A 21,752-nucleotide genomic window follows, 5' to 3' on the forward strand; every position below is an offset into this window, starting at 1 on the left:
GCGTTCACGGACCCGCCGAGGATCCGACAGGTGGAGTTTAATGTGAAGTTTGAATACTTCACAGCAAACAGAGAATAATATAAGAAAATCTTACACTGAGAAATAATTTAACACCGAATTAAAAGATCATTTACTTCAGTGACAGTGTACAAACCACAGTGTAAAAGTACAAAGCTAAAATCATCTAAATGTACCTGAAGAATACAAAGTAAAAGTATTCATTATGAAGGAAAATGTCCGTACTTCACTATTCTACGTGCTATTACCGCATTAGTTAAGCAGCATTTTACTGTTGTAATTTGTCTGTAAAATCAAACTGCAGCAGTGTGTGAGCGGGGCTCAGGTCCGGGGCTCAGGTCCGGGGCTCAGGTCCGGGGCTCAGGTCCTTTTCAACCCGACCCAGACTAGGTCAGACACGATAGCATGAGTTTCCTGACAGGAGGACTCGCAGGCGGACCGGCAGGTGGCGGTAAATCTCCACTGGCTAAACGTCTCATTCCACAAAGAAGAAGACTCAGAGAGCGCATGCGCAAAATAACAATCTGCAGTCCCAGTGAGGGTTACGATGGTCCAGGTTCAGCCCGGTCCTGTCGGGGTTTGATCGGAGTCTGTGGTCCAGATGTTCAGACTGCTTCGCCGGAGGCTCCGGCCGATTAGCGGGCCGCCGTGCCGCCTCGCTGCCCGCTCAGCTCGCTCCTTCAGCGGCTGTCCTCCGGAGATGCCCGCTGCCCGGGTCCGTAGTACCTTCTTGGACTTCTTCCGGCAGAAACACGGACACCGGCTGGTCCCGTCCTCTCCGGTCCGGCCGAGAGGAGACCCCAGCCTGCTGTTCGTCAACGCCGGCATGAATCAGGTTAGTTTGAACCCGGTCTGGTCTGTCCTGCTCCAGCACAGCTAAGACTCATTAGCATTGTTAGCTAACGATGTGAAAACAGCCGCACGGCCGCTCCTGAATCTGGACTCACCTGCTCTCACCTGGTCTGCATGTAGAAGAAGTTTGATCGACGGCAAACTTCGGTCTTGAATCAGTTTCAGTGTCTGTGAGCCTCCTCAGGGTTCACTCTGCGCAGTGTGTTCAGCTGACCTGAGACCAGCCACAGATTCAGTCCAGATCTTTGAATCTGCTCACATCCAGATGTTGAGCATCACTTTCTTTTCCCGCCGACTGACTTTGACGTTTGATGACGTTTGACTCGAATCCTTGTTGTTTTACTAGTATTTTTCATTTCTCAGTCACTGAATATGAAAAAGCCTTTACAGTCCACTGACCCTGGTTTCAGTTTAAGCCCATCTTCCTGGGGACCGCGGACCCTCGCAGTGAGATGTCCTCGTATCGGCGAGTGGTCAACAGTCAGAAATGTGTCCGAGCTGGCGGCAAACACAACGACCTGGAGGACGTGGGCCGAGACGTGTACCACCACACCTTCTTTGAAATGCTGGGAAACTGGTCGTTTGGAGACTACTTCAAGGTGGGGGGGTGGGGACACACACACACACACACACACACACACTTCCTGTTTACTCTGTTCAACATCACAACCCTGCACTCTTCTGTCTGTGTGCACAGGAGGAGGCGTGCTGCATGGCGTGGAGCCTCCTCACAGAGCATTATGGGATGCCTGCAGACAGACTGTACGTGTCTTATTTTGCCGGAGACGCTGCCTCAGGTCTACCAGCTGATGAAGAGACTCGACAGATCTGGTTAGACATTGGGTAGGTCCCTGTTCAGCTGGTCTGGAGTTCTGGTGTCCAGGTGGGATTTAAACCTGTTCCAGCTTTCACACAACCCTGAATCTAAAAGTCTGGACTCTGTAGAACATCAATAAATCCAGAACCAATCATCAATAATCAAACTGTTCACTGACAGCAGCTTCATGTGTTCATCTCCTTCATCCAGTCAGCCTGTTTACCTGTGGAATGTTCAAACAGGTGTTTTTGGAGCGTTCCACATCTTTCAGTCTGTGAAACGTGTTGCTGCATCAGATTCACAATAAGAGATATTTACAGAAATCAATGAAGCTGATGAGGAAGAACATGAATATATTGACTTTGAGCTGATCTCAGGTCAGTTTGTGTCAGAGAGGATCAGATCAGGTGATCACACTCTGATTGGCTGATGACTGGGTCTTTTGGAGTCAGCGTTGTTCATGTGACTTTTGGAAGCTGACGGTCAGTCTCCCACTCAGGGTTCCTCCTGGTCGCCTCCTTCCGTTCGGCCTGAAGGAGAACTTCTGGGAAATGGGGGACTCGGGCCCCTGTGGCCCCTGCACTGAGATCCACTACGACCACGTGGGAGGACGAGACGCCACGACACTTGTTAACGCTGACAGTCCTGACGTGGTGGAGATCTGGAACCTGGTCTTCATGCAGTACCACAGGTTCAGACACTCACCTGGACCAGCCAGAACAGCTCAGAACACATCGATCCACCTCTGTTCACACCGAACCAGTCTGCCTGTTTAACTGGGCAGCTCCCAGTTAAGAATATGATAATAATGTGTGCGCGTGCGTGCGTGCGTGTGTGTGTGTTTTAGGGAGGCAGACCACAGTCTGCAGCTGCTGCCCCAGTTCAGTGTGGACACTGGGATGGGACTGGAGAGACTGGTCAGCGTCCTGCAGGGTAAAAGATCAAACTACGACACCGACCTGTTCACCCCGCTGCTCCATGCCATCCACCAGGTACACCTCCACACCAGGTACACCTCCACACCAGGTACACCTCCACACCAGGTTCACCTCCACACCAGGTACACCTCCACACCAGGTACACCTCCACACCAGGTACACCTCCACACCAGGTTCACCTCCACACCAGGTACACCTCCACACCAGGTTCACCTCCACACCAGGTTCACCTCCACACCAGGTACACCTCCACACCAGGTTCACCTCCACACCAGGTACACCTCCACACCAGGTTCACCTCCACACCAGGTTCACCTCCATACCTGCACATTAGACCACAGTGTGTTGTTATCCATGTTGCCAGGTGTAGCAAGGTTTGATTGACATTTTACTGTTGTCATGGCGATGTGTCTGTCCTCAGAGGGCGGGGGTGAGGTCTTACGGTGGCAGGACGGGGACAGCAGACGAGGGGAAGGTGGACATGGCGTACCGGGTGGTGGCGGACCATGTCCGCACTTTGTCAGTCTGCATCGCAGACGGAGTTCATCCGGGCATGTCAGGAGCAGAGTGAGTGGTCGACCAATCAGCTGTCAGAACTCGGTTCATGAGTGTATGACGTAGTTTATGTTGTTGTTTGTTTGTTTGTTTGTTGTATATCAGGCTGGTGTTGAGGAGGATTTTGCGGCGTGCCGTTCGGTTCTGTGTCGAGGTCCTTCAGGCTCCTCAGGGAGTGCTGGCCAGCCTGGTCCCTGCTGTCACCCACACACTGGTAAAATACATCTCCCAGAAGCCCTTTGACCAGCTGGAGGTTAAACACAGACCAGAACAACTGAACAACAAACGTTAGAATATGAAGTCATAGAACATGTATCTGTATGTTTATCACAGCCGTGTTGAGGCTTCGCTTTGCTGCTGTGTGACCTGGACAGCAGACCCCGATTGATGGATTGATGGATTGATGGATTGATGTGTTGATGTGTTGGCAGGGCGACGTGTATCCGGAGCTCCACAGGGAGGCAGACAGGGTGAGTTTTGTCCTCTCCGCTAAGAATCACTTCCAGGTTGAACAATGACGACAGTTTTCTCAAACCTCCTCTCAGATACTTTCCTCTTTCCTCACAGTCAGTAAATTTGTACTTTAGAAGTCTGAGACACTCGAGAAGGTGGTGAATTAAAACGCCTTCATGATGCACAGCTTTGATTTGAAATACAGGTAAGAACACACCCACATGTTTCAGCCAGTAAGGCCTTTTATGGACAGGCTGGCAGTCACGTGATGCTCAGCCAGGTGTGATGTTGCACAGGGGCAGGTAACTCTTGACGAGTGCGTCATTACGGTTGGGGGCTCTTCTGAAGCTGATGGTGGGGGCACGTCTCTCAAGAACTGTCATGTCTCATTATGTCCCAGCGATGCTGTTTCCTTCGTCTCTGGACCAGTGACTGTTCTCCAGTGAGACTTTTGCGGCGGACGTCGTCTTCTATCTGTGTCCTCGTTTCTTAAATCTTTGACTCGTGTCTCGAGTGTTTCATTCATGATCTTCAGGTCATGAAAATGGATTTCTGCAGGCTAAGCCTCAAGTTACTGTTAGTGTTGCTTAGATTTGGTGGGACTGTAGAAGTTGTCTCCCTGATCCAGACCGTAATAGAAGAATTTCATCTCTGGACCATCTCTGAATCCACTTTGACTCCTCGTAGCTCTTTTATTTTAATGCCACTTTAACTTCTTTCAGTATTTTAGCTTCAGGTACTTCAGTCCTTGACAATCTTCCACTTCAGCTCGTACGTCAATCCAAAGACATCTGTTAGCCCCTTTTGTCGCCTAGTTTTGGCTTTTTTGGTTCATTTCCTGTCTTGTTGACTCTCTTGGCTCTCATAGCGCCGTTTTCATAATAAAAGCATTAAAACGCCTCAGTTCACTTCCTGCTGAGCAGCAAACAGCAGACGGACTCGGACGGAGACCAGCTGGTGGACATTGAGCATTCAGCAGCTAAAGAGCAGATGTGTCCCTCAGGAGGTGGAGGAGACCAAAACCAGAGCTAGAAGAGAGAGAAGACTGGACTAACGTCCATCAGGAGACTCAAATATTGGACTTAAATAAATGCTTGTTTTACATCAGGTTTGTGAAGGATTGTTGCATGTTTTAGATTCTTGAAATGAAAAGTGAGGCCAGCTGCTTTTGATCAATGTCCTCCGGATAGATTCACCTAACAGGAAGCTTTGGTATTCTTTCAGATCATGGACGTCATCAACGAGAACGAGGCTCACTTCCTGTCGTCTCTGCAGCAGGGCAGCAGGCTGATCCACCGGACGCTCAGCAGAAAGGACTACAAACATGGAGTCTTCCCTGGTCAGTTCCTCACTGAGCTACTACGACTCCCATCATCCACCTGGACTCACAAGGTCCACTTAATGTGTGTGAAGCTTGCAGCCACGCCTCATGAGCTTCCTCGGTGGATGGAGTTGGTTTATCGTTTGGTTCTTTGTACAGTGAGTGAGTCTATAGAGTTTAAAGATGCCTGACTTTAAGAAAGGAGAAAAGTACCTTTTGAGCTGAAACTGAAGCTTAAACTCCTTTTAGTTTTTTTAATTTAAAATGCCACTTCAACTTCTGTCAGTACTTCAGCTTCACGCACTTGTGAATGTCCTCAGGCTAAAAAAAATGTTTCAATGACTTTTATTTTTTGGCCATGTCTTCCTGCTATGGAAGCCTGTTTACGCCAATGTGAAGCTTTAAGATGCTGAGTCATTATTTTCAGACTGAAATGACGACAGGATCTTTTTTTTTTGTCTTGTTGGTGGAAATGAGCGAACACGTTGAGCTCTGACTCCACCTCCTCAGAGCAGTGTTGGAGGACCGGAGACGTAACCTGGGACGTGACCTGTGTGTGTCTGTTTCAGCCTCGGTGGCCTGGTCTCTGCACAGGGACCTGGGTTTCCCTCTGGACCTGGTAGACCTGATGCTGGAGGAGAGAGGAGTCCAGGTGGACCGTCAGGAGCTGGACCGCCTGATCGCAGAGAACCACAAGGTGACGCCTCAGTCTGATCTGTTCTCGTATGGAAATATTGTCTCCATGTAGAGACGTTTCATCCCACAATGCTCCTGGTTTTTACAGACCATTTGTTGGGTGTTGTGACGTCAGTTAAACGTGAAGATTTATCTGCTCTGTCGTGTTTGTCGTGTAATGAAACCTAAATAAGTTTGTAGTTAAAGTCATGTTGCTGTGATGTTACTGCAGGGTTTTCACTGTGAGGGCTTTTATTGTGAAGGGGCTGTGTACTGGTGGTCACACCTGTCTCTGTTTCTCTCAGGTGATGTCTGATCAGCGGGCAGGTGTTCAGTCTCAAGTGATGCTGGACGTCCTCAGCCTGGCAGAGCTGGAGCGTCTCGCTGTTCCTCACACTGACGACTGCCTCAAATACCAGTACAAACTGGATCAGGACAGATACGGTACAACCTGAGTCCTACCTGGACAGGTCACACACCTGTCTCAGTCACACACTGAAGACAGAACGACAGTCCTTTCCTTTATAGTAACACGGCTCTCAAGTGAGACATCTACCATTGCTGAGGACAGACGTGCCAACATGTCCGACTGAGACACGTGTGTCACTGGTGTGTCACTGGTGTGTCACTGGTGTACTCACTGGTGTACTCACTGGTTTACTCACTGATTTACTCACTGGTGTACTCACTGGTTTACTCACTGGTGTACTCACTGATTTACTCACTGGTGTACTCACTGGTTTACTCACTGGTGTACTCACTGGTGTACTCACTGGTTTACTCACTGGTGTACTCACTGGTTTACTCACTGATTTACTCACTGGTGTACTCACTGGTTTACTCACTGGTGTACTCACTGGTGTACTCACTGATTTACTCACTGGTGTACTCACTGGTGTACTCACTGGTGTACTCACTGGTTTACTCACTGGTTTACTCACTGGTGTACTCACTGGTGTACTCACTGGTTTACTCACTGGTGTACTCACTGATTTACTCACTGGTGTACTCACTGGTGTACTCACTGGTTTACTCACTGGTTTACTCACTGGTTTACTCACTGGTGTACTCACTGGTTTACTCACTGATTTACTCACTGGTGTACTCACTGGTTTACTCACTGGTTTACTCACTGGTGTACTCACTGGTTTACTCACTGGTGTACTCACTGGTGTACTCACTGGTTTACTCACTGGTGTACTCACTGATTTACTCACTGGTTTACTCACTGGTTTACTCACTGGTGTACTCACTGGTTTACTCACTGGTTTACTCACTGGTGTACTCACTGGTGTACTCACTGGTTTACTCACTGGTGTACTCACTGGTGTACTCACTGATTTACTCACTGGTGTACTCACTGGTGTACTCACTGATTTACTCACTGGTGTACTCACTGGTTTACTCACTGGTGTATTTACTGGTGTACTCACTGGTTTACTCACTGGTGTACTCACTGGTTTACTCACTGGTGTATTTACTGGTTTACTCACTGGTTTACTCACTGGTTTACTCACTGGTGTATTTACTGGTGTACTCACTGGTTTACTCACTGGTGTACTCACTGGTGTGTCACTGGTGTACTCACTGGTGTACTCACTGATTTACTCACTGGTGTACTCACTGGTTTACTCACTGGTGTACTCACTGGTGTACTCACTGGTGTACTCACTGGTTTACTCACTGGTGTACTCACTGGTTTACTCACTGATTTACTCACTGGTGTACTCACTGGTTTACTCACTGGTGTACTCACTGGTGTACTCACTGATTTACTCACTGGTGTACTCACTGGTGTACTCACTGGTTTACTCACTGGTTTACTCACTGGTGTACTCACTGGTTTACTCACTGGTGTACTCACTGGTTTACTCACTGGTTTACTCACTGGTGTACTCACTGATTTACTCACTGGTGTACTCACTGGTGTACTCACTGGTTTACTCACTGGTTTACTCACTGGTGTACTCACTGGTGTACTCACTGGTTTACTCACTGGTGTACTCACTGGTTTACTCACTGATTTACTCACTGGTGTACTCACTGGTTTACTCACTGGTTTACTCACTGGTGTACTCACTGGTTTACTCACTGGTTTACTCACTGGTGTACTCACTGGTTTACTCACTGGTGTACTCACTGATTTACTCACTGGTGTACTCACTGGTGTACTCACTGGTTTACTCACTGGTTTACTCACTGGTTTACTCACTGGTTTACTCACTGGTTTACTCACTGATGTACTCACTGGTGTACTCACTGGTTTACTCACTGGTTTACTCACTGGTGTACTCACTGGTGTACTCACTGATTTACTCACTGGTGTACTCACTGGTGTACTCACTGGTGTACTCACTGGTTTACTCACTGGTGTACTCACTGGTGTACTCACTGGTGTACTCACTGGTTTACTCACTGGTGTATTTACTGGTTTACTCACTGGTTTACTCACTGGTTTACTCACTGGTGTATTTACTGGTGTACTCACTGGTTTACTCACTGGTGTACTCACTGGTGTGTCACTGGTGATGTCAGGGAAGGCACACAGACTTTAAATGAGCAGGCAGGTGGTCTAACTGGCAGGTAGATGTTTTGGAGACCAGATATTTTGGCAGTGTTGGGAGTTTAAAGATAGATGGTGAAGAAAAAGGTGGAGTTACATGAATCAAAGATGAAGTGGACTGTATGCTGCCGTGTTTCAGGGGGTTTCAGGTCCTGGTGAATATATTCAGTTAGTTACGGCCGTACGTTGAGTGTCTGGAGGTGGTGAACTGTGGTTGATGGTGGGAAACGGGGCCTTGTGTTTTATACTTGAACACAAAGTGCTGAAAATGTCTCAATCTAGTTTTGTTAACTTATATCAACAAAACTTTGAGTTGGTTGGGGGAAGTTGAAGTTTTCTCATTCACTTCAGTCGGAGTTTGATCACAGGAGCATCTAGTGGGCGTTAAAGGAACTGCAGCTCCCCTCTGGCAGGAGGCTGCGGTCCATCAGGACCAAAACCTCACGCCACAAGAACAGTTTTTTCCCGTCTGCTGTCAGCCTTACCAACAAGGCCCGGAACCCCCCCGACACTCTTCACACTCCACCTCGGACTCATTTTGTCACACTGATATAAATACAACTCTATGTGTTACATTAACGCTCAACCTGGACTTCTTTCTGAAAAACAGACTGTGTTTCCGGAAAATAGCAAACAACAAAAAACGGACTTGTGTATATATATTTAAATTGTTATATTTTATGCTCTTATTTTAGTAGATGTGTCATGCACCAATTTTACCACAGCAAATTCCTCGTATGTGTAAAAGCGTACTTGGCAATAAAGCTTTTTCTGATTCTGATTCTGATTCTGATTCTGAGCTCATACCTGACCTGATATGTCTCACCTGTCCAGTTCACAGAGGTAATTGTTATTGTTTTCCTCCAAGTGTTCCCAGCATGCCGTGCGACAGTCCTGGCCCTGTATGACGGTCAGACACTGGTGTCAGAGGTCACTGAGGGTCAGCGCTGTGGTGTCATCCTGGATCAAACCTCCTTCTACTCTGAGCAGGGGGGGCAGTCGCATGACCAGGGCTACTTCACCCGAGACGGACTGCAGGTGAGCTGAGCGCCTCGAGGGGAAAAGATTCCCTTTTGTGTGTCCAGGTGAGTTCTGACTCCAGGTGTGTTTTCTGTCTCGTAGGACGTCCTGTACCCCGTGGAGGCCGTGACACTAGCTGGTGGATACGTAGTCCATCAGGTGACTGCAGCCGACAGCCTCAGGATTGGAGACCAGGTCCAACTACATCTGGACCAGGTAACCACCAAACACAGAAACACATGTGGTTTTATCAGAAGCTGGTTGTTTACAGGTGGACATCAAGTCAAGGCAAGTTGTATTCCTGAGTATTCATTTTACAGTCAGTCAACCCGGAATGTTAATAAACCTCAACCCGGAGAATTGAACAAAGGAAAAGTGAGTTTTTGGCTTTCAGGAGAATATCTACATGTGCACAAGTATTAGGCGACTACGTGTTTATTTTCATTTATTAGAGTAAGAATAACAAATAAACAAGTCGAAATATACAAATAAACTCTTGTGACATATATCGTATATTACATAATAATATTCAGTGACCAACAGATCTAGGGCCTTCCATCCATGGACTCTGTTAGGTCCTTGATCTGTCCATGATCAGCAGCAACCACAGCCTCCCAAATGCTGTTCAGAGAGGTGTATCGTCTTCTCTCACCTTGAAGAAGGGCCCACAAGTTCTCAGTAGGGTTTAGGTCAGGTGAGGAAGGGGCCTTGTCATTGTTCTGTCATCTTTGAGGCCTTTGCTGGCTGGCCACGCAGTGGAGTACCTGGATGCATGTGATGGAGCATTGTAAATCATGGCCTTCTTGGATGATGTAGACTTTTTCCTGGACCACTGCTTGAAGAAAGTATCTTCTAAAATCTGGCGGTAGGTTTGGGAGTTGATTTTAAGTCCATCTTCAACCCGAAAAGGTCCAACTAGCTCATCCTTAGTAACAGCAGCCCATACCAGTACCCCACCTCCACCTCGCTGGCGTCTGACTCCAAGTGGAGCTCTGTGCCCGTTAGCGATCCAGCCAAAGGCCCGTCCCACCACGGCCGTCCATCTGGTTCGTCAAGAGTCACTCTCATTTCATCCGTCCAGAAAAACTTTGAAAAATCTGTCTTCAGATGTCTCTTGGCCCAGTGGTGAGTGTTGCTCAGTGGTGGTGGTGTTTCAGCCTTCCTAACCTGGGTCACGTCTCTGAGCACTGAACACCTTGTACTTCTGGACACTCCAGGTAGGGTACATGTCTGGAATATGGCAGCACTGGAGATTAATGGGTTGTTCGGTGAGCACGCCTCAGTACCTGAGCTACTTCAAGAGTGCTGCCACCCCCCCCCCCCCCACCCCCCCCCCCCCCCCCCCACACACACACACACACACTCACACACACACACACACACACACACAATCAGTATTCAAGTTTATACAGCTTGGAGTTGGAAATATGCATGAAAATGACGATAAGGTGAAGATACCCACTTAATAATCGTGCATGCAGTGGACAGATGGGAGGAGGTCATCCATACAAACAGACCTGGTCCAGGATGGAGGCCTGTGATGTCTCCACCGTCCACGGTGACGTTCAGTGAATATGCTGCAGATGACGTCCAAACAGACTCGTTTCATCATTTCATCAGATGGAAATGTTGAGTGAAACGTGATTTGTCATGATGGCATGATTGTTGTTGGAGGACAGTTTCAGCCTGGACCTCTTTGATTGAAGCACACTGAGGCCTGGACCAGCTGTGGAACCACACATGTACAGTGTCCTGACGTTGGCGCTAGAGGAAAGATCATGGCGTCCCTTCCTCTGGAGAGCAGGAAGGCGATCAGAACGGTCTGAACTGTGACTTGAATGTGACTCATTGTTTCTCCTGTTGTCCCTCAGGTCCACAGGTTGTCCTGCATGATGAACCACACTGCGACTCACATCCTGAACTTTGCTCTGAGGGACGTTTTAGGTCCCTCAGTTCAGCAGAGAGGATCTCACGTGTCAGCTGATCGTCTCCGCTTCGACTTCAGCGTGAAGGTCAGACGACTAACCGGCAGCTCGGTGACCAGCAGTGATGGGAGCTCTTTGAGGGGCTCCTCAGATTCTTTGTTGACTAATTTATTACCAAAATAATGTCAAAGTGTGAAATGTGTATGTGTGTAATGTGTAAAATGAATTACTAATGTACAAAACATACATTATGTCAAATGTTTATTATTTAGATGGTTTTTATACTCAACATGGAACATTTTTAAAGAAGTGATCAGAGAATCACCAGTAACCAACCATCAACCAATCAGACGAGCTCAGGGATTAATCCTGAACTGGTCAGGGGTGATGATGATGATGATGATGATGATGATGATGACGATGACGATGATGTGTCGGGGGGGCGTGAAGTCAGGACTCATTCCTTCTTATCTGCTCACCTGTTGTTTTACTGGGTATTGATGATTGGATATTGATCAACGTGATCGTGTAAACAGGAAGTGCAGGTCTGAAGGTGATTCTGTCACCTGTTCCTCATGGTCACATGATCACTGTTACCTGTTGACATCTGTGTTTGATTTGTCCTCGTCAGGGTTCACTGAGCGTCTCCCAGCTGCAGCAGGTAGAGAGGTGTGTCAGTGACATCATCTCAGCCAATCAGATGGTCCACAGCCAGGAGCTTCCTCTGGAGACAGCCAGGTGCATCGAAGGACTGAGGACAGTGGATGAGGTCAGGTCAAGTCAAACAAGTCTGTCTGTCTGTCTGTCTGTCTGCAGGTGTACTGACTGACTGTCTGTCTTCCTGTCTGTCTGCAGGTGTATCCAGACCCTGTTCGGGTGGTGGCGGTGGCGGTGGCAGTCTCTGACCTGTTAGATGATCAGACAGGCAGACAGACATCTGTGGAGCTCTGCTGTGGAACGTGAGACTGAAACATACCTGCTCATGTCCTCATCTGTTTACCTGTGTCACGACTGCTAAGCTAAGCTCAGCTAAGCTAAGCTAAGCGGCTGCTGGCTGTTACCTCATATGTAACGTACAGACCTGGTATCAGTGTGAGAGATGCCTTTAAAGGCGCACGTCAACCACTGAAGAAGACTGCAGCGTCTCCACGTCTGAGCTGCGTGCTATTGTGGTTTTTGCCGTTTCGTGAAGCAGCGTGTGTGGTGACGCCGTGTTTAAACGTGTGAAGTGACACAGAGTCTCTGTGTTCAGCCATCTGCTGCAGACCGGAGCCATCGAGCGCCTGGTGATTGTTTCCGAGAGACAGATGGTGAAAGGAATCAGTCGCATCGTCGCGGTGACGGGACGGGAAGCGACACGGGTCAGTCCAAACACGACGGCTTCACCGCGACACCACGTGTGTCACATGGACATCAGTTTCACCTGTGTGCGTGCGCGCGTGCACACGCGCACAGTATTCTGGTTAGCCTAGCTTAGCACAACGGCTGGACGCAGAGGGAAACGTTAGCATAAATCCATCATAAAGAAACAAACGTCTTCAGTAAGTCGATATTGATGAAGGAGCAGCTCTCATTGGCTGAGACCGTTTCACTCTGAGTTTCTTGGGACGATGTCCTCGTTTGTCCCTGAGACTGTGTTGATTAAATGAGCTACAGTCTCTTCACACATCTTCGTCCTTAGCGTAGAGTTCAGAGTTGTTCTTCATCATCACGGCTCAGTTTGCCTCGTCACTGCTGATACTGATTGTTTCTTCGTCGTCTGATTGGACGTGAACCTTCTCTCCTCGATGTTCTTGGTGTGGTCCTTCAGGCTCTGGAGGCAGGTCAGGTGTTGTCTCAGGATGTGGGCTCTCTGTCAGCTAGGCTCACAGGCTCCGCCCCCCTCAGCATTGACTCCGCCCTGCGTCTTGCCAAGGAGGTCGGAGTCCTCTCTGATGTAAGTACGCTACCCATGATGCACTGCAGCCCCTGACATGTAAGACAGGTGGTGCGTGGCTGCTGTTTGACCCTCTGCTGTGTCTGTCAGGCTGTGGATAACACCCCCATCCCTCAGTGGCAGCGCAGAGAGCTGCAGAGTCAACTCAGAGCTCTGCAGAGGAGCAGCAACACCACCGTCAGGAAACTGGAGACCAGAGAGGTGAGCATAGCCACACACCTGACACACACCTGACACACACCTGACACACACCTGACACACACCTGACACACACCTGAGACTGCAGTCAGCTGGTAGAGGGCTAACTGACAGGCTGTGATATACTGACATCATTAGAGTCTCACAGCTGACCGCTCTCTGGTGACACGTTCACGTCGCCTGCTTTAAATACTGTTGCTCCATTAAAGGTTAAAGAGGTGGACGGACAGAACGTCCTCATGGTCAAACAATAACAGTGTTCATGAGAGGAAGACAATCTGTGGAGCAGCTGAAAGAAAAGGAGGAAAGCTGGGCTCACAGTTCACTGTCATATATACAAAGAAGCCACGACTGACTGTGATGGAGCAACACGTCTGGAATCATGGGAAAATTCACCTGTATCACATAAACTGAACTCTGAAAGACTGTCAGAGTCCAACTCGTCCACCTCATGTGTCCACCCTGAACCTGCAGCATTTTAAAGCAGGTGTTTGACAGAGTTTCAGGTCCTGAAGTTGATAAATTCACCTCGACAAACAGGAATCTTCACAGATGAGTTTAAACCAGCTGTTATAAAACCTTCACTAAGAAACCAAGCAGACAGTGATGAAGTCACTGACTTCAGGCTGATATCCAATCTTCATCCATCACAGAGATTCTGTAAAGATGGTCTCAGTCAAATGAAGTCTTCTCTTTAAGAAAATAACATGAGGATGAATTTCAGTCAGACTTTAGAACAAACAGCTGAAACTGATCTAACTGACACCATCAGACTAAACTCTGATGAAAGAAGCTCTCAGTCTGTCCTGTTGGACCTCAGAGCAGTTTGATACGATCGATCACGATATCTGAATCAATGGTCTTGAACAGCTGTTGGTCTTTGACTGAGTGTTAATCTGGAAGTTCTGGAACAAACGGCCTCTCTGAACACCTGAGCAGGAAGCTGAACAGGTGTCTTCAGCCTTGAAGTTGGACCTTCGGTCTCTGACGCTCAGCTGCTCTTCTGTGAAACGTTCTATTGTACGTGATTTTATTGTTGTGCGTGAACGCGTCACGTGGGGCGATGAGTGAGCGGACAGACCCTCAGGGCGGTTTCTGTGCTTCTGCTCTGACTGTGTTTTCCCATCATGCTTTGCACAGGCCGCAGTGAGAGCTCAGGCTCTGCTGGAGAAAAATGGCGGGAAGGATCTGCTGGTAGACTCGGTGGAGACGGACTCTCTGTCGGTAAGACCCGTATCTACATTTCCCATGATGCACCTGCATTCATTAGAACCACGTCCGTCTAACCGCACACCTCCAGCGTGAACAGACACCTGTCCTCTGACGACATCGCAGTGATGTCGTCAGAGGACACGCACACGTGTGCTCACACCTGTCCTGCTGTTTCCTGTCAGATTTTGATGAAGACGGTGAATCAGCTGAGCGCCACAGCTCCTCGCAGTCATGTGATGCTACTCGCTCACCAGAGGAATTCTGGGAAGGTTCTGTGTGCCTGTCAGGTTCCCAAGGTAACCATGACACAACTCTGTGATGTCATGGGTGGGCGGTGCCTTGTCTGAAGCATCTGATTGGCTGTCCTCTCCCTCCTCAGGATTCACCATCCCTGCTGGCCTCTGATTGGGCGGTGGCGGTGTGTTGTCATCTCGGGGGGAGCGCTGGGGGCTCCGCACTGGTTGCCAAGGGAACAGGAAGCAGCAGTGACATCACTGAGGCTCTGAGGTGGGCAGAGGACTTTGCTCGCCAGAAAACAAAGCGATGATGTCATAAACCGAGAGATGACATCACTCTGACATCACAGCGTCTTTCTGGTGGCTTCTGGCAGCCGAGGGGTCAGGTACCTGCACCACTGAGGAACTGCTTCCTGTTTGGACAGGAAATGTGGGGGTGGGACATATGGGACCACTTGAAAGTGTGAACCAATGAGATGTCTGTTTTGGTAGAAAGGGGTGTGGCCTGACTGGTGGGCAGGGCTTCCTTGCTCTCTCTATTGGTCTAATGAGACTGCAGCTGAATTGCGGTGTTTCTAATATTTTGTCCACATTTAAACTGTTAAAATGATGCTGCGACCTCTAACATGGCGGCAGAGAGGACCATGCTACAGGTCCAGGTGAGTGTAAGCCCCGCCCACAGCTGTAGCCCCACTCTTTTCATTAGACAACAGTCAAGTGTGAAAGGTTCTGATTTAAAACAGTAACATTTAATAAATGTGAACGTGAAGGAAATAAAAACATGGCGGCTCAGTTCGACTTCTCTTTATTATCATGTTATTCATGAACAGTTTGACAGTGAAGTTACTCTTGAAGACATCAGGTGTGAAGGCCACATTTAAACAGAGAGACAGGAGTCTGCTGGACCAATCAGAACATGGTGATGATGTCAGTCACCCTTTAACCCCGCCTCTATGGAACAGGTGTAATCACCTCCACGAGGACACGCTGTGGACGGACGAGCTGATTAAGCAGCTGATTTAAAATGTCTTCACAGCAGAACAAACGCTGAACTCAAGAAACGTTAACACGTTCACCTGCTGACCGCTGACACCGATCACACCTGATCAATCACGTGTCACCTGCTGAACATGAAGACCGTCTGATGAGTCGTCGTCATCGTGTCTCATCACACAAACTTACAGTTTAACATAATAAACAAACTAAATGTAAATATTTCAGCTCCAGCTGTTAGTCTGTCCTCTGTGACCTGGATCTGGATCTGGATCTGGATCTGGTTCTTCAGAGCAGAGACACATTCAGCCACTGCAGGAAAACCACAACAGATCACGTTAAATCACGTCTCATCTGAAGTCCACGTAGATCAATGGATCAGGGTTCCTGAGAGCTCAACCTGAAACGGTCTCTGTTCTAACCCGGTTTGGTCTCCATGGTAACTCATGCTGCACAGCTGACCTGCCCCTGAGGAGGTTCAGGTTTAAATGGGCTCTAAAAACCTCCGTCCTGTCACTGATCGTTTCTACCTGCAGACCTGCTGACGTCCGTCGGTGACGTCCTGAACACTTTCAGTCTGACTGATCTTCAACAGAACCACGAAGGCACAGAAACCAGAGACCACTTTGGATTCTGGTCTATGTTGGGTCTGTTTAAGATGCTGGTAACCAAACTGAATTCAAAATGACAACCGAACACCTGAACCGTTTCCTGTCATCAGAGAGACTGACGGTGAAGCTTCGTACCTCCAGAAATCCGAGCTCGATGGTTCCTGTGCTGTCTTTGTCCAACGTGTTGAACATGTCTGTGGAGAGGAAACACCTTCATCACAACCACATCACATCATCATCGTCTTCACCTTCACCTTCATCACAACCACATCACCATCATCAAACCAGAGTCAGATTCTTTGTGGGTGCCAACAAAGCCAGTTCTGACACTGATTCTGATTCTGAAGATGTGGTGAACAGTGAGGTCTGTGAGGACTCTGGGGACTGTGAGGACTCTGGGGTCTGTGAGGACTCTGGGGACTGTGAGGACTCTGGGGTCTGTGAGGACTCACTGAACATGGTCTCCAGACGAACCAAACAGCCCACAAAGTTGTCAAAGTCGATGGTGAGATCTGGTTCACTGTAACGAGCCACCAGGACCTGATGGAGTGGGTTGTTCAGACTGAAACCTGAAACACACAGAGACCCAGTTTTTACTGAGGACCAGCAGCAGAGAGCAGAGGTCAGAGGTCAAAGGTCAGAGTTCAGTTACTTGCTCCAAAGTAAATTTATAGTTTTAGAGCTGAAACGTACCTGAAGACCAAGAAAACTACCTGAAGCTAATTATGGGGCTGAAGAAGACACTGATTCATTCTGAACTGCACAACTCATTTTTACTACACTTTAGGGTTACAGTACTACAATGGTATTACTACAGGACACTTCAATACTTATACTAACAATAAATACCACTGCACATACTGAACGTGTATGAAATAAATTCAGTGAATTGAACATTAAACTTGAAACAACAGAAAACAAGAAAAAAGTTTAAAAACCTAAAAATCTGAACAATATAAAAAGAGAGTGTGTGTGTGTGTGTGTGTGTGTGTGTGTGTGTGTGTGTGTGTGTGTGTGTGTGTGTGTGTTACCAGCTTTCTCCACAGCCATCCTCATCTCTGTGGAGCTCATCGTCCCTGAATTATCCGCGTCCTTCTCACGGTAAATATTCTGTCACACAGCAGAAACGACCACGGGTCACATGACAACACGCAGCGGTCGTTCATGAATCAAACGGCGTCCGTCAGAGATGAAGTTCTGGGCACTCACCAGGTAGTTCTCGATTTTGGTCCACAGCACCTTGAACTCCACCAGCCCCAGTTTGCCGCTGCCGTCTTTCTGCGGGGGAAGTTCAGGACATCTGCCGCTCACACAGCTTCACGCACTCACCCTCCGACCCTCAGACTGAGAGTCTTTTACCCAGCAGCCTTCACTGTGCTACGCTCTCACCTGCTCTGACTCATTTTTCTATGAACACACTGACATCGTTCAGACCAACACTAGAAGACAGGACTCTTGTACGTCCTCTGATCTCAGACTGCGTGCTCAGGTGTGTCCTGTGGTGGAAGGATACGTCCAGCAGGTTGACCATGTTGCGACACGTTGTGGTGCTGAAGCCGTTGGTCTGGATGTCAGACCCTGTCGGAGACAAACAGTCAGTACAGAGCTCACAGGTGAGCTCACAGGTGAGCCTCAGGTCAGCGTCTGAAGGTCGTGTGATTCTTACGTTTGGTCACCACTTTGTTGAGGATCTTCTTCAGCTCGAAGGCGGAGATCTCACAGTCCTGCAGCACAGACGGACTCAGTTTGACATCAGACGTATGACGGTAAAATAAACGTGTTATCGTCAGCAGCAGCTCACCCCTCCTGCCAGCTGCCCGAACAGAGCTCTGAACCGATCGTCCACGTCGTCCTCGTCCATCTCCATCTGAAACAGGAAGTCAGCACTCCACACGTTTACTGTCAGACACGTCATGATGTCACAGCGGTTACAGTGTCACAGCAGTCATGTCACATGATTTTTTCATACCAAAATGATTCTGAGCTTCAAAATAACGTTGTTGTTTTTTTTAAATATAACTTTAAAAATCATTTTGAACAACTTAATCCAACGTATCAAACTGATTAAGATGCTCACACCAGGAAGTGTCATCGTGAAATATTTGTTTCTTCAGGCTCAATGATGATGTGAAGACTCACAGATTAGCTGGACAGCTAACATGCTAGCTGGATGGGTACATGCTGACTCTTTATGGTTCTGTTTATTCGCCTGATATTTTGTCCATAAAAAAGTTACTGAGGAGAGAAAATGAAGCTTGTTGAGCTCTTGAACAGTCAGTTAGCGGAATGGTTAGCTCGCTGGCTAAAGGCACAGTACTCTCTATTAAAAGCTGTATTAGCAGTTAATACTTCAATAAAAGTGGATGCTGGCAGAAAGCTAACAAGCTACGATAGCTCCTGTCAGGGCGGTTTATTATTGGTCAACGGAGTGAATCCACCTGTCAAAGTCGACCAAAGCTGAACCCAAAATGTTGCCTCACAGTGAATCTGCTGAAATGTTGGCGTTTAAATGCTGCTGTGACCAGAATGAAGGACAAACAGAAGACTAGAGGTGAACTCAGGCTAAACTTAAAGACATAAAGATGCCTTCATGTCACACTCGGTCCGTTCAGGCCAAACAACATGTTCACCAATCAGATCTCGTCGTCTCACCTCCTCCACTCTGGACTCGATGGGGTCGTCCAGCTCTCTGCAGGAACAAACACAGTCAGCTGCAGCTGTGACCAGACGCTCATTGATTACGTAATGATTCACGTTCATCATTAAAACACAGCATCCAGTTTGTAAAATCTAAACATGCAGACAGACAGAAGACCGTTCTGATTAAACTCTCACATATATTAAAGTCATGACTGAGCTTCTTCGCGTCGGTCCACCGGATCTGGACCCTCCAACTTTGAATGAAACTCACTGAAAGTTGGCCTGTTTCTCAGTGAAGACTCGGACGCAGAAGTCTCCGTTCTTTTGTGGCTCGAAGGTGGACGGGATGATCAGATACTCTCCGGGCGGCAGACAGAAGCGGCTGCAGACTTCTCGCAGGTTGATGAAGGTTTCCGAGCGAGCGGCGGAGGCGTGACGCAGAAAGAAGTTCCGGTTCAGGTGGATGTTCCTTTGACCGCAGAACTGACACGAGAGGTGAAATCACACTGAATGCGTCACAGCTTAAGAAATGAAATGTTGAGCAGCAAACACTGAGCGGGTCAACGTGATCGTCTTTGTACCTCATCAGGAACCTGAAACACAAGAAAGAAGGTTCAAAGGTTCAGAGCAGTGTAACAGAGAGGTTCAACTAAATCTAAGTAAATCCAGAGTGTTGAGTTGGCTGTCTCCCTCAGTCGCCCTGCGGAGCTCAAACTAATCTAAAAACCACTGTAGTTCTTCAGAAACTGTGTCCCAGATGGGGCCTCGTTCATTTGACTCAAAGCAGTAAGTGAACGCATCACGCTATGAGACATCTGTTTGTCTTGCCTGCTGGAAAAAACCTATACAACTGCTCTCAGATCAGAGTTTCTGAAAGCACTACCCAAGTCAGCCTCCTTGGACAGCAGCAGCATCCTGCTTCTGAGTCTGATGAAGAGGTGAAGACACGTCTCAGGACAGACAAACTGAGGTTTTGTCTGAGGACAGACAAACTGTTTGTCTGAGGACAGACAAACTGTCTGTCCTCAGACAGGTTTGACACCGACTCTTTGGGGTCTCAAGAATTTGTCTCAGAGGAAAATCTTGTCAGATGGACCCTTAAAGATCATTCTCACCTCATAGATGGCGAATCCCACTGTGTGCATGTCCTCTCCCATCTTCCTCATGCGTCTGCGGTTTTTCTGGATCAGACCAACCACCAGGCTGCAGCCGGTCTCTTCATCGTCCGGGTCATCATCCTCCTCATCCAGCTTGATCACAAACTGAGGGTTGGTCCAAAACGAGTCTGTGGTTTGAAAACAATCGGCCAGAATCTTTACGAGAGTTGAAAAAGACTCAGAGGTGGTGCGACGGCCGCCTTCTGCTGATTGGCTGAGAAAAACCTGTGCTGACAGTACGTGTGGTCTGTCATGCGGGACATTGCAGAATCTCTAAAACAAAGTGTTGGACCTGCTCTTTGTCGGACAGGATCACTCACTGGGATAGTTCCTGCAGCCTCCGGCGGTGGATCCTCTCCTCCAGCTGCCGTCGAACTTGGACAGAGCCCACTTAGAGATGGCGTCGTCGCTCAGGGCATCGGGCGTCAGGTTACAGATCTCCAGCCGAGAGTAATGTTGCAGGAAGTCAGAGAAAGACATCCTAGAAGACAGAGCAGAGGGATTCACTTCACACATCGGGCCTGATGATGAAGCTCAGGTACTTTGGAGATGAAGAGGTCAAGTTTTACCAGAACTCTCCGTCCTCTGAGCGATGACTCAGGCGCTCTCTGTCCTCGTCGCTGATGCGACGCCACTCCATCGAGCTGTCAGAAACAAGAATCAGACGACACACCTTTTAGAACTGGGACAGATGTGTCATGTGACACAATGGCCCCTCAGGTGAATCCATTTAGCCCCAGAGGTTTTCAGCACGGGGCCGGGATGTGTCCGTGTTCAGGAGAACCGTGACATGTTCAGAGTCTCGTTGTCTCACTAAGTTCTGTAACTACAGTTCCCATACTGCTTTGCAAGATGCAAACATGAAGGTAACAGTGCTTCAACTTGAGCCCCTTTTGCTATTTGCATTTTATCTGAAAATGTCCATGAAACGTCTGCTGAATCAGCTCTTAGCAGTGCGACGACACTCTGCACTGACTTCTGTGAATCTGCTGCTTTAACCTGCAGACGAGGATGAGGATGAAGAGCAACGCAGAGTTTTGTCTGCTGAACAGCTGGTAGCTTAGTTAGCGTGCTAAAGTGTCATCATTTCCATTGAAGCAAATGTGGCGTTCGTGTACCATAAGCCTTCAGTGTGCGTGCGAGCCGACGAACTACAGCTGCTGACTTCCTGTTGCTTTTACGACACCTGCGTACACCTGTCCCTGTCACCTCACGTCTCTCCATGACACCCCCTCAACAGTCTGAAGACCTGGACAGAAGGACGGCGTGTTGAACCTCAGACGGGATGTGACCACACAGTCACCACCAGGTGGCAGCAGTCACTCAGCCTGCGGCCTGTCGGTCGTCTCTGGTCTCTGTGAGCTTCAACGCGCTCAGACTCCACCTTCCTCAGGACGACCACAGGGACGGGCTGGGTGACGAAACAAGCTGACAAGAGCTCCAGGTCTTAACATGATACCTGTTCAGGTAACTCCAAACAGGAGTCATCACTAGCACGACGCTGCATATACTATATTCATGTAGTACTCTTGCCCTTATGGTACCATTAAAGTACTCAACTGAATATTACAACCCTGATTCGAGAAAAGTCTGAACTCCGTAAAACGTCAATAAACCAGAATCAGTCATCGA

The 21,752-nt window shown here is 48.3% G+C and overlaps 3 protein-coding genes across 3 annotated transcripts in view; 2 read left to right on the plus strand and 1 right to left on the minus strand.

Annotated features, from left to right (window-relative positions):
- LOC143319626 (mitogen-activated protein kinase kinase kinase kinase 3-like) overlaps positions 1-4,860 on the plus strand; it is a 158,724-nt gene extending 153,864 nt beyond the window's left edge. Inside the window, exon 35 of the transcript XR_013077096.1 lies at positions 4,637-4,860. The gene's annotated coding sequence lies outside the window, so the exon portion shown is untranslated. The remainder of the gene's footprint in view (positions 1-4,636) is intronic.
- On the plus strand, positions 496-15,518 carry aars2 (alanyl-tRNA synthetase 2, mitochondrial (putative)). The gene is made up of 22 exons (XM_076728728.1): positions 496-853; positions 1,281-1,469; positions 1,568-1,713; positions 2,187-2,378; positions 2,535-2,679; positions 3,047-3,192; positions 3,286-3,394; positions 3,612-3,650; positions 4,858-4,972; positions 5,524-5,651; positions 5,935-6,073; positions 9,061-9,230; positions 9,315-9,428; positions 11,084-11,224; positions 11,769-11,906; positions 11,993-12,096; positions 12,390-12,498; positions 12,948-13,073; positions 13,164-13,274; positions 14,412-14,495; positions 14,666-14,779; positions 14,863-15,518. Exons 1-22 carry the CDS (start codon positions 620-622, stop codon positions 15,028-15,030), a joined length of 2,961 nt encoding a protein of 986 aa, XP_076584843.1. The 5' UTR covers positions 496-619; the 3' UTR covers positions 15,031-15,518.
- The window catches only part of capn2l (calpain 2, (m/II) large subunit, like), a 17,030-nt gene continuing 10,786 nt past the window's right edge, over positions 15,509-21,752 (minus strand). The window contains exons 8-21 of the mRNA XM_076728742.1: positions 20,690-20,764; positions 20,441-20,601; positions 20,079-20,248; positions 19,545-19,556; positions 19,235-19,446; positions 18,976-19,012; positions 18,125-18,190; positions 17,990-18,047; positions 17,837-17,901; positions 17,533-17,601; positions 17,355-17,433; positions 16,776-16,892; positions 16,459-16,517; positions 15,509-16,024 (exon numbers count right to left, since the gene is read on the minus strand). Of these exons, the coding sequence (XP_076584857.1) occupies positions 16,001-16,024; positions 16,459-16,517; positions 16,776-16,892; positions 17,355-17,433; positions 17,533-17,601; positions 17,837-17,901; positions 17,990-18,047; positions 18,125-18,190; positions 18,976-19,012; positions 19,235-19,446; positions 19,545-19,556; positions 20,079-20,248; positions 20,441-20,601; positions 20,690-20,764 (1,204 nt within the window). The 3' untranslated portion in view covers positions 15,509-16,000. The remainder of the gene's footprint in view (positions 16,025-16,458; positions 16,518-16,775; positions 16,893-17,354; positions 17,434-17,532; positions 17,602-17,836; positions 17,902-17,989; positions 18,048-18,124; positions 18,191-18,975; positions 19,013-19,234; positions 19,447-19,544; positions 19,557-20,078; positions 20,249-20,440; positions 20,602-20,689; positions 20,765-21,752) is intronic.

Source organism: Chaetodon auriga, chromosome 4 (genome assembly GCF_051107435.1).
Source record: "Chaetodon auriga isolate fChaAug3 chromosome 4, fChaAug3.hap1, whole genome shotgun sequence".
Classification (NCBI taxonomy): domain Eukaryota; kingdom Metazoa; phylum Chordata; class Actinopteri; order Chaetodontiformes; family Chaetodontidae; genus Chaetodon; species Chaetodon auriga.

What these genes read in the sequence shown, in the direction of transcription:
- aars2 (XM_076728728.1), top strand. Translation starts at nt 620, where the DNA reads ATGTTCAGACTGCTTCGCCGGAGGCTCCGGCCGATTAGCGGGCCGCCG. An exon ending in CGTTTGGAGACTACTTCAAG is followed by an intron (nt 1,470 to 1,567) that starts GTGGGGGGGTGG and finishes CTGTGTGCACAG; the next exon opens with GAGGAGGCGTGCTGCATGGC. An exon ending in GGAAACTGGAGACCAGAGAG is followed by an intron (nt 13,275 to 14,411) that starts GTGAGCATAGCC and finishes TGCTTTGCACAG; the next exon opens with GCCGCAGTGAGAGCTCAGGC.